Consider the following 12,411-nt stretch of genomic DNA (forward strand, 5'->3'; position numbering starts at 1 on the left):
TAGAGAGTTCAAATGACAGGTGAACCAAGGCTGAGAATGTTTTGGAACAGTCTGGGCCAGTGAGAAACCTGATGGAAGAGTTTGGAGATATTTTGTGTATCAGTGAACCAGACTTTAGGAAGGGAGATGCTGTGTGAGGCTTTATTCAACTAGTTCCAGGAGAAGTGACATTAGTTTTTAAATGCTAGTAGTTTTGAGTGTGAGTAAGGCAGACCCAGATTAAACCAGAAAAATGGACTGAGCTGGGGTAGTTGTGATGGAAGGCATGCCTGTATTCACACTCTCCACACCAGTATAATAATCTTTGTACAAAATATGCCTTGTGAGGTATCATTTACAAACTAATAACTCACTGGTCAATAATATCATGATGAAATGTGTAGCAACATTATATGTAAAATTATGAATTTCCCCTGAATAATAGTGGTAGCACATATCCAAACCAACGTAACCCCAATCAGGCAGGACTGGTCAAGCAGGTCTTAAACAAATGAATGTGTGTTCACCTCAATTTACATATAAGTTGTAAACAGGGTCCTCAGACAATGAGAGGCGGAAGGCAGGAGACAAGAAAAATCTGCATTTTAGCAAACAGAGGTGAGAAGAAACAGTGTGCAGCCTCTTTAACTACCGGACACTATGCTGCCTTCTTTACTGTTTGGGCAAACTTTAACAAGTGGTAACCCTCAAAATTTCAAAGGGTGATAGAACTATAAAAATTAGGGGCAAAACCACCCAGGTTATCTCTCTCTTTTTCCACCTAAGAAGACAAAAGAAACAGCCTTTGGACTTTGGGAGCAGATCCTGACCTGAAACTTGGTCAGCAATGTTACTAGGAACCTATGGTAAGATCACTTTGAACCAAGTCTAGTTTGTTAAGTTTAGAAAATGTTTTATCTTTATTTCTCTTGTAACCATTTCTGACTTTAATGTCTTATACTTGTACTCACTTAAAAGCTCTTTCTTTGTAGGTAAATAAATTTGTTTTATTCTTTAATCAAAACTAGTCATGTTGTGAATTGTGTGGGTAACTCCATTTAGAGTGCCATGCTGTTGTATATTGGGCCCCTTAGAGGGACAATGGACCTAATATATCTGAACTGTCCAGGAGAGGGCTGGACAGTGCAGAAGACACGTTTTTGGGGGCAAAATTCGAGACTGAGAGTGCGCTGGGGTCACCCTGCAAATAGTAATCGAGGTTGCTAGAAACCAGAGTGTGGCTGGTGTTTGCTGACAGGCTATTGGGGTCAGAGTTGCTCAACCAGAGCTGTGGTTACACACAGACATTGAGGGTGTGACCTGCATACTGGAAGGCTGTTGGTGAGCAGCCCAGGTGGGAGCTACAGCAGCAAAACATTGCAAGGCACCCAAGTTGCAGGGAAAGTGTGACACAGCCTCCCGCCGATCTGGATTGCACCCTGGAACATCATAGTACTGTAAAATCGTGCTACAACTATCATCTAGCTAGGCTGCCTTCCTGTCACTTAAGGCCATGAGTAAACTCCCACCAGAATGGATTTCTTGCCTTTTAAAGAAATACAGGAATCAGTTTTTTTCCTCTCAAAATTTAAAGGTTTGCCATAACCATGATTCCCCCCCCATGTAATGATGGTCATTGATAATTATAGCCCAATATGGCTCTAATCTACCACACAAATACAAGAAGGGAGTGGTAAGGATGGGTTGTCAGTATACAAATTCGCCTCTTCCAAATTTTTGTTTTCCTTCACCTTCTGGGAATGATCTCTTTGTTTTCTGCTTGTTTGGCATTACAGTGTGTAACACCCCTTGGTACCTAAAGTAGTATCTTGGAAATGAAGCTGTTTTTCAGGAGCACACAAACACAGGAATTTATATGCTGAGATATACTTTTGTGCCATCTAGTATAGTATCATGCCTCTTAACAGTGGCCAGTCCTAGGTACTTCACAGGAAGATGCAGGAAACCCCGTAGTAGAGAGTTATGGAATAATGTGCCCATGGAGCAATTTTCTTCCTAAACCTGATCATCAGTCAGTGGTTGGCTTTGCTCTTGAATATGAGGGTCTATCTCTCTTATATTTTTATCCTAGTTAAGGTAATGGTGGATGTTCTCATTTTCCATGTAAATACCTAATCATTTAGTGAATCCTGTTAATTCTTTTTCTTATTCGGTTTTGACCCATCGTCTTCTAAACTAGGGTGAACTTAAAATATGGTTTCCTCCAGTTTATGCATATTGAAAGTACATACTTGCCCAATGAATTCAGTATGTCAGTATACATGATATTTTTAGACATATCTATCCATAACAAACAAGTTATGGTAACACTGAGTACCATATTAGTACTAATTAGATACATCAGAAAATAGTTGAATCCTCTGTCACAATGACATTAAACTGAACTAGTGGAGTATGTTTAGAGAGAATAATTTCTCAGAAGCAAACTAACAACCCACAGTGGACCCATCAGCCTCAAAGGAAAGCTACTACTTCTTTATTCCTGCCTATACCCCACTCATAGATCTTAATCAACTTTGAACCATGGTATCATAAAAAATCTCTCTGTTAACGTTTTTACTTTTGACTGTATACCAAACAATTGCAGATGCTTATTAGTTAGAAAAAGGCTGTTGAAATCTTATTTCTTTGGGTTATATATGAAGAGATGGCATGTTCTGTGTCCATCCTTGCAGCATTATGCCCTTAAAATTGTTTGGTCACTTCCCAGGGCAAATTTGTGTTTCACGTCTTAAACTCTAACAGATTCACTTTATTCTCTACAGCATTTTCTGCTATGGAGTTTCTTTTCCACAGAATATACCTTTAAGCTCTGTAGTCATGTTATTGAATGTCCGTATGGGCAACTCCTATGTGTGATTTTTGTACCTTTTTACTGATGTTTGCTGCAGTATAGCACTTTTTTTTTGTCAGCTCCAGTCGTCCAGTCAGCTTGGCTTCTTCCATTGTTCAGACAGAGGGAAGGTTTACCCAGAGATTATGGAGGAATTTATCAAAGTTTTTGATAAATGGGAAAATGTGGCACTGGGTGTGTGGGGACATGAAAGAGTTCAGTCAATCAAGAGACTTAACTAGCCAGGGTTCACATCAATGGAGTTTTGAGTGTGGAAGCACTTTTGTAGTGGTGCACTATCCAGCTCAGAAAAAGTGAGAAACTGAAATGAGTGTGAAATAAATGTATCTTCATCCCAATTCTATCCACCATTTAAAAAATTCTCCCTGAAGATCCATGCACAGACAGCTGCCTCAGCGTTCCGCACTGTGTAGCATGCCCGTTCCAGTGAGGGGCTCCACACGAGCCGCAGCACTTCTGTTGAGCACCCTGGCAGGCCCAATAGAGTCCTACACAGCCGTGCCTTATTGGGGAATTAAATTCCTTTCATGAATAAGCACAATGCAACATGAGCTGTGGTACCTCGCATAAAATTTGACCTAGAGTTACTGATATTTGGCTGACTAGCTTTGTGTGGGGCACAGTTTGGCAATGAGGAAAAGTTGCCAGGATTGTGTGGTGTTTTTGTTTTTTGTTGTTTACATTTTAATGTCAACATGAACAAAGGATGGTAGGGAGGCATGAGATATCAGCACTGAGTACCGGCCTAGAGGCCTAGACTTTTCATGCAGGAAAAATTGCATTGATACATTTATTCTACAATTCTTTGGCTGAAAGCAAAGACTATTTGTGAGAAATGACCAAGATAGCCAATGTAAATTAATATACATGATGAGTGTAAGGGGCCAGCACAGAAAGAGTAGTGCTTATGTAGTGGTATCACCCACAGAGTTTTGCTTTGCTACACTACAAACTACAAGGCTATCTTAAGAAGATAGAAGCTGCAAAATCCCAGCAGCCACTCTGTATGCCCTGCTCTGAAGAGTATCCTTATAGTGACTTTTAAATAGTCAAAAACAGCTGATACTGTTTTATTTACTTTTCACATAGGAGCTCTGTGTGTATCCACATAGCTACTTTTGAAGGTTTTAAAGTGCCATTTTTCACTTAAAAAACTCACCTGACTATTGCCTACAATCGAATAGGTTTTTTCCAAGTGACAGGGAATCTTCAAAAGCAACAACTGAGCAAATTGAAAGTGGCAGCCACAAGTAGAATTTGTAGCAGAATTTTATGACTCCTACATGGCAGTGCCTGTGGGAGCATTCACCACCTTTTACCGTGTGGGTGCTTTGTCCTTTGGATGTAGTTCCCTTGAGTCATTCCATTGCTATTATTTGAAATAAAAGGTACTGCAGAAAAAACTCTGAATTTTTGAAATTGTAAGTATACATAAAACTACTGCTCAGAAAATTTTAACAATACATCTTACCTATTAGTTAGTTACATGCAAGTCATCAACAATAAACAAACAAATGTGTAATGAAAACAAGTTCAAGTTCAATGAGATTCACTGGCTTTGTTATGTAAGCTCACGATGGTCTTCTCATTCATTAGTGGGAGAAATGCAGTTGTTTGTGGAGGCCAAAAGTATAAATGGGTTCAAAATAGAATTAGGTATGTTTATGGAGGATAAGTCCATCAATGGCTATTAGTCATGATGGTCTGGGTGCCCTTAGCCTCAGAAACTGAGAGTGAATGTCAGAGGATGGATCATTCAGTGATTGCCTGTTCTGTTCATTCCCTTTGAAGCACCTGGCATTGGCCACTGTCGGAAGACAGGATACTGAGCTAGATGGACCCTTGGTTTGACCCAGTACGGCCGTTCTTATGTTCTTAACCATTTTGAAAACCATTTATTATGCTGTTTTCTTAAAATAATTTTTATTTTTTAATACTTTCAAAATTCAGCATGGGAATAAATCATGACAATGATCACCCATCCTGTGCAGATGGTCTCCATATCATGTCTGGAGAATGGATTAAAGGACAGAATCTTGGTGATGTTTCATGGTCCCGGTGCAGCAGAGAAGATCTAGAAAGATTCCTCAGGTAATTAAGTCAAGAAATAGCATTGCTTAAAGTAATTTTTATTTATCTAAATTTGATAATTTGATCTAAGTTTCAGGTATGCCAAATACTTAATACTCTCTACCAGCTTCTGTATGAGGTTAAAAAGGAAATATTGTTAATAATAGCTGCTAATATTAATAATTAATACTAATAAATTAATACTGTTAATAATATTAACCACCAAAAAGCCACCTTATCAACTAAAGAAAATACATTAACAAAGATATGGGGCAAAAATACATATTAGGAAGATGGTGTGTTTAAAATGATATCTGTATTGTTTTCTATTTTGCACATAATAGATTACATCATGTCCTGTGTTGTCGTTCAATAACAAACAAGATGAGGAAATAATTTTATTTTAATAGAAATATTTTATGAGTTACCTAGTTGAGAATATGATACATGGAACCATACCAAAATAGGACAATGTGCCCATGCATTGTATAAGGAATAACCCTCAAGAATAACCCTCTTGAACTGATAGATATGCCTACTGACAATTTACTACTTACAACTGAGCAGTCCTTTCAAGGTCTGTATTGGAGCTGGCACTGGAATGATTGAGATTCAAGGACAATCTGTAGATGTGTCCATTTAGAACTTAAATCTAATGGACGTCCATGTATTTTCATCTCCCTTTTTCTTTAATTTTGTGCGAAAACAGTGCTAACTGAAATCTTGGGACTTGAAAAATACTGACATATTTAAAGTATGGGTGAAAAAACTGAGCTCCATAAATATTTATTAAAAGCCATATAATTTTTAAGCAATTAAATTATGTAATATGTACACTAAAATGTTTTCCAAGTATTTTCCTGAAATCCTTATAGCTGCTTGTAATCCATAAAGTTTGCTGTTTTGCCTTTCTGTAAATATACAACAGCAAAAGAAAGAACTTGGTTAAATTAAAAGGTCTAAATGTCAGCAAAATGCTGCTTAAGATCTGTTAATCCTTTTTTATAGCAATTGCATATGTTCTATGTCAACAAAATAGCCAACCTTTATTAATATTATTCAACATTTTATGAATTTCTGCATATTGGCAGGTCAAAGGCCAGTAACTGTTTGCTACATACAAATCCCCAAAGCCTCAATTCTGTGATTATTCCCTCCAAACTGCCAGGAATGACGTACACTGCAGATGAACAGTGTCAGATTCTCTTTGGACCAATGGCTTCATTTTGTCAAGAAATGCAGGTAAGGATTGTTGTTTACTTTAGAACAGAGAGTTATTTTTTCAGGGACAGCATGAAAGAGAGAATTACTGATTTGTAACTGGTTTTATGCGTTGCATGTGAAAGTCAATATGGGCATGTTTTATTTCTTGTTTAGGCCCTGCTATAGTGGTGCTGGATTGGAGCTTTAATGTGCACCATTAACATGCTGATTTCAGTATAAAAATAGAAAAATACATTCAGTGAAGTCATGGACCCTCTGAAGTAAATGACCTCACCACACATTAAGTGATGGGACCATTGTCTGGCTTCTTGGAAAAGGTGTATTGCCCCATTATGGGCTAGGGAGCCAGAGTGTTACTTGCTACAGCAGCTTCATACCAGATCAGTATGGGGATGCTGTTCCATGCTTTTCCCTACACCCACAGGTGGCCAGAAGAGAAGGGGGACTACATATGTTCATGTTGGTGCAGGAAAAGGTGGAGCAGCACCCACCCTCCCATCCATGGAAGCAGTTAAAATACCAGATTTTGTCATGATCCGCTGTGGGCCTGACTGTAGTTGCTCCTTTCCAAGGAGTCTGTGAAGGAAATTTTTTCTTTTCCATTTCTTTCTGCAGCCAGTACAAAAACTCTCATTATCGCTCATTAAACTACAATTTATGGGCTGGACTGTCAAATATATGTATGTGCAATTGCATGATACCTTTGTACCCTCCTAATTTCCCTGTGCCTCTACTGTGGGTAAGTAAATCAGGAATGTTATACTAATGAAACCTGGTGAAGTTAGGCAGCCAATTAATCACCTGCAAGTTGCATATAATCCCCAAGATGCTTTGCCAAGCTGTCTCTCAGGGTGTCTTTAGTGCTCCTTTAGTGTTCCTTGCTATTTTCAGGAACACCAACAATTAAGTCAAGATTATTACCCTGATGCTAATTTGACTATCTTCTTGAAAATAGGGTACTTACTTTCCTGGACTTGTCCTCTATTAATTTCTGATATTTAGTTTTGAATGCCCCATGTTCCTTTTGTTCTAGGGTTTTCTTATTTGTGAAAGTATATAGTCAAGTTAAATAAATTTATTCTGTCAGGCTGGGAATAAATGTTACTAGTGACAAGTGCAGCTGCTAAAAAGAACTGAACCACAACTAACAATGCATTTCTTCTAAGATCTGACTGTCCATACATTTGATTAAGCAGAACTTGTAAGACTATCTGTAATCACCTCATATGGTAATATTAGAGATACCAATCACATCTCCCTCATCGCCAAGGTTCCAGTACACAATCTCTCTGATAATCCTGTGAGACAAGGGAGAGATTCCACGTACTTCCCCTCACCCGGTCGCTTGCCTACAATACGTGCTACAGCAGAGTACTAACAACACCTACTCCTGCAGAGTTATCTCTGGGAGCTACTAAGTTGGCCCACATTCCTGTTCCTTGAATGGTGCCTAATCTTTATGTTGAAGTCTTTTTTTTAACCCTGTGAACGTGCTTTAAGTTGAAGGCTGTAATTTATGTAGTCTGAGAAGAGTAGCCTAAAGCCTTTCAAGAACAAAGTGTTTGTGTATTTTTTAGTGTAAGATTTATACTGTCACTGTGATTATCTTGTAAAGCTGCCAAGTTTGCTTTTATGCCCACTGTGCTTCAAGTAAGAATCAATTAGTTCCTACCATTCTTTTGAATAACAGAAAGCAAGATAATGGCTCATGAGTAGAACCTGATAATTGAATACAATTGTAGAACTGCAAAATATTGGCCTTGAAGATTAAAGTCCAGGATGTGAATGCTATCTAGTCAACTTTACTAAAACAATTCTTGTCATAACACAGCTGTGATCTTTATAGGGAAAGAATAGAGTGGTTATATAGCATGGCAACTTTTAAGAAAGTCCAAGGGAAAGATCATGATGAAAAGAGCAAAAGTTATGGAAATATTATATTTCTGTCTACATATCTGTCCTTACCTCCACCACTACTGATCCCACTATCTACACTCGGCACAAGCATCACTCTTAGCTTCTCTTTTTGTCTTTCTTGCATAGTCCCAACTTTTCTCCTTCCCAGCTGTTCATATGACTGGAATGGCATTCCACTTGACATACACAAATATTCCTCACTCGTTTTTCCTTCAAAAACCTCCAGAAAAGCCAACTGTTCTGTGAAATGTTCCAGTCACAGTGACCCCTGCCACACTGTTTCTGTATTTGTTATGTTGTTTGTTTTGTAATATGCAAGGTTTTGCTGTTAGAATGGATGCCTCATAAGTCCTTTTGAAAGGGGAAATCTCTGTTTAGTTTGGCATCACTTTTTTGTTGTACATTGTTATTGCACTATATAAATAGGTAATTAATGTATAGTTTATAAAAATCAAGTGTCACCAGTATTATTTTATATCCTCAAATAAATCTTATTTCCCATTGTTAGTCCAAATAATTTTAACTTCTCTTGTACTGCGATAACGATGTACCAGAGAGGGAACATACTGTGTTAGAACTAAACGTTGTAATCATAACTTAACAGTCCAAGTTGGGGAAAAGAGAGAGTTTCACACCCAGAAGAGTGAAGTTCTGACTCAAAGTTCAGTGCTCTGGTTTGTGTTTCACTACAGTGTTGTTGCTGAACTCCAGCTTTCTATTAGCCTCCCTTGCAATGATGGTTTAACTGGCAGCACTTAAAGTTCCCAGTGAAGTGTTCAGCTGTTTTACATGATTTGCCCCCACACATGCAAAATCCTAAAATGTCAGAGAAGTCTTGGATTTTTGTTTTTAAAAATTCTAACTGCATTACTTCAGTGGTAAAAGTGCAACTGTAAATACGAGTAAACCTTTCACTTTTGTGCAGAGTAGACCATATGTCCTGAAGAGTTAGGAAAGATGGTCTGACACACAAACTTTCCAGTGTAAAACTTTAATCCTGATTGTTCTTTCAACTTACATACTTAAATCAAATGTCAGCAGGAAATATCAGGATTTATTTAATCTGAGAAACCTGAGAAAGTCTAAAGCATATTGTTGTCAAAGAGCTTTCATTCTGTGTGATATGCTGAATACTTTCTTTATGTTTATTGTATGCAAAAACAAAAGCAAAAATAGCTAAAAATGTACAGTTTAGATATCAAAACTACATTAAAATAATTTGTAAATTATGAATGAAATGTATAATGATGCTAGGAAATCATGAAATACTGCAGGGAATTAAATAAGCATAGCTAATTCTTTCCAGTGCTGCTAGTAGTACCATCTGAAGTGGTTAAATGGCACCTACCAAGTAGCTAATGAAGATATTAAATATTTTAAAACAAGCACAATATTTACACTTTTTCAATGTCACACCTAATTCCTTATGGGTTGAACAGACCATGTGTATCCATGCTATAGACTTTAGGTTAGATGCATTCTTCCAGAAGATATTAACAGACTTTAGCTCAGTTAAAAAAAATCGGTTTGCTTTTTTCTTGTAGTGTGTATTTTGTATGGCTCTTAGGGTTGTATATCAAATATTTCACACATCATATCTCATATGTGTATCCACAAATCCTCTATTACGTGCCTCATTTTCTCTGTGCTATTAGTCCTCTATGTTACCTGAGTCAATATTATACCATCACTGTCACCATTTGAAAAGATTCTCAATTATCTGTTTCCTCTTAATCTCTGAAGGTGTTGTTTCTCTTCGGGGTATAGTCTGATGTACAGCATGGACTTCACTGATTAATAAATATTAATATAAATATAAATAAATTAATAAATAAATACTAATCTGCAGTAATAGCAAGTGCACATAAGTATGGGAGTATATTCTTATATACTTACAGTTTGCTTCAAATTGTGAGATTAGCATGATGTAATTTATGCATCATCAAGATTGTTTGATGAACAATAAAAAATGACCTTTGTGTTAACTCAGGTAAAATAAGGCCAGACACCAAAAGATAATTCAAATGGATAGGTTTTAATGTAATAGAGAGGTCAGTTTTCTAGGCCTTTTCAAGAGCCAAGTACATAAATTGGTATCCTACTGAAAGCAGTTGTAAGCTGTATCCTACTCATCCTATCAGTGCAGTTATTGCCCAGTGGATCCCCAAAAAAGACATTTCACAAACTATGGATAATTTTGCTATAGGAGGGTGCAGCTTTGTTAAATAAACATAAATGACATAAATGAAAGGGGTGGGAGGGTGTAATATAATCCTTGAAGGAGAAGGTGGCTGGATCCTTTCAGGCCAATCATGCTAAGCCACCCTTTGTCCTAACTGATGGATCCCTAGGTCAAACAGCTATCTCATCTGATAAACTGTCCAGCTCACCCAGGCCCACACTTCCCCCGTCAAAAGGATTAGAACCATCACTGAGTCAGACCTCAGCAAAGTTTTGTGGGTGAGTCTCTTAGCCCCAACAACAAAGAATCACAATTTTGGGAGCTATATGCCCTCTCTACCATCCCTGCCCAGATAAATTCATGCCACTGTAAAGACTCCGTAGGACCCCAAAGTTGCAATGTGACATACTGAAATATGAAATTCTGGCATAGCCCAAACAGAAAAGAAAATGCAATGGTTAGTCCACATAACAACATCCAATTTGGTCATTAGCACACATACAATATTCCAAGAAAAGGACCGACTGCTTTTCCTAGGCTCTTCCCCTGCTAACCACCCCCCTCCACCCCCAGAGCATAGGTGGGAAGGGAAATCCTGCTGCGAGTAGGAAGAGAGTCTGAATAGTGTTTTGCTCCTCCCACAGCTCAGCCTTAAAAAATGGAAGGGGGACAGTAAAGCTCCCTCCCAGCCAGTTAGAGTCAGAGTAGTAATCTGTGGTACAACCTGACACTAAATAGGTTACAATTGGTTCGGATGGGCCAGGGAACCCCTAGTATTCTTCAAGGGGAAACCCCATCAAACCCAACCCAGCTCATCACTACCCCACTGCTTGTAAATTTGTCTGGAGAGGTGGAGGTCTAAGAAGATAAGAACATAAGAATGGCTGTACTTGGTCAGACCAAAGGTCCATCTAGCCCAGTAGTCTCTCTTTTGATAGTAGCCAATGACAGGTGCCTGAGAGGGAATGAACAGAACAGGGAATCATCAAGTGATCCATTCCCTGTTGCTCATTCTCATCTTCTGGCAAACAGAGGGTAGGGACACCATTGATGAACCTATCCTCCATGAATTTATCTAGTTCTTTTTTGAACACTGTTATAGTCTTGGCATTCACAACATCCTCTGGCAAGGAGTTCCACAGGTTGACTGGGTATTGTATGAAAAAATACTTCCTTTTGTTGTTTTAAACCTGCTGCCTATTAATTTCATCTGGAGGCCCCTAGTTCTTGTGTTATGAGAAGGAGTAAATAACACTTCCTTATTTACTTTTTCCACACCAGTCATGATTGTATAGACCTCTATCATTTTCCCCCTTAGTCGTCTCTTTTCGAAGCTGAAAAGTCCCAGGCTTATTAAACTTTCCTCATACAGCAGCTGTTCCATACCCCTAATAATTTTGTTGCTCTTTTCTGAACCTTTTCCAAATCCAATATATCATTTTTGAGATGGGGCGACCACATCTGTATGCAGTATTCAAGATGTGGGAGTACCATGGATTTATATAGAGGCAATATGATATTTTCTGTCTTATTATCGATCCCTTTCTTAATGATTCCCAACATTCTGTTCACTTTTTTGACTGCCATTGCACATTGAGTGGATGTTTTCTGAGAACTATCCACAATGACTTCAAGATTTCTTCCTTGTGTAGTAACAGCTAATTCAAACCCCATCATTTTATATATGGCTGCTACTCTGAAACTTGGGATTATGTCAACATTGAATTTCATCTGCCATTTTGTTGCCCAGTCATCCGGTTTTGAGAGATCCTTCTGTAGCTCTTTGCACTCTGCCTGGGACTTAACTATCTTGAGTAGTTTTATATCATCTGCAAATTTTGGCACCTCACTGTTTATACTTTTTCCAGATCACTTATGAATATGTTGAATAGGACTGGTCCCAGTACAGACCCCTGGTGGACACCACTATTTACCTCTCTCCATTCTTAAAACTGACCATTTATTCCTACCCTTTGTTTCCTATCTTTTAACCAGTTACCAATCCATGAGAGAACCTTCCCTCTTATCCCATGACAGCTTACTTTGCTTAAGAGCCTTTGGGGAGGGACTTTGTCAAAGGCTTTCTGAAAATCTAAATACACTATATTCACTGGATCCCCCTTGTCCACATGCTTGTTGACCCCTCAAAGAGTTCTAGTAGATT

General features: G+C 38.2%; 1 protein-coding gene across 1 annotated transcript in view; it reads left to right on the plus strand.

Moving 5' to 3' along the window:
* The window catches only part of ADAMTS19 (ADAM metallopeptidase with thrombospondin type 1 motif 19), a 278,728-nt gene that overhangs the window by 178,304 nt on the left and 88,013 nt on the right, over window positions 1–12,411 (plus strand). Inside the window, exons 9-10 of the mRNA XM_073344873.1 lie at window positions 4,805–4,945; window positions 6,016–6,166. Of these exons, the coding sequence (XP_073200974.1) occupies window positions 4,805–4,945; window positions 6,016–6,166 (292 nt within the window). The remainder of the gene's footprint in view (window positions 1–4,804; window positions 4,946–6,015; window positions 6,167–12,411) is intronic.

Source organism: Lepidochelys kempii, chromosome 5 (assembly GCF_965140285.1).
Source record: "Lepidochelys kempii isolate rLepKem1 chromosome 5, rLepKem1.hap1, whole genome shotgun sequence".
NCBI classification, from domain to species: Eukaryota; Metazoa; Chordata; order Testudines; family Cheloniidae; genus Lepidochelys; species Lepidochelys kempii.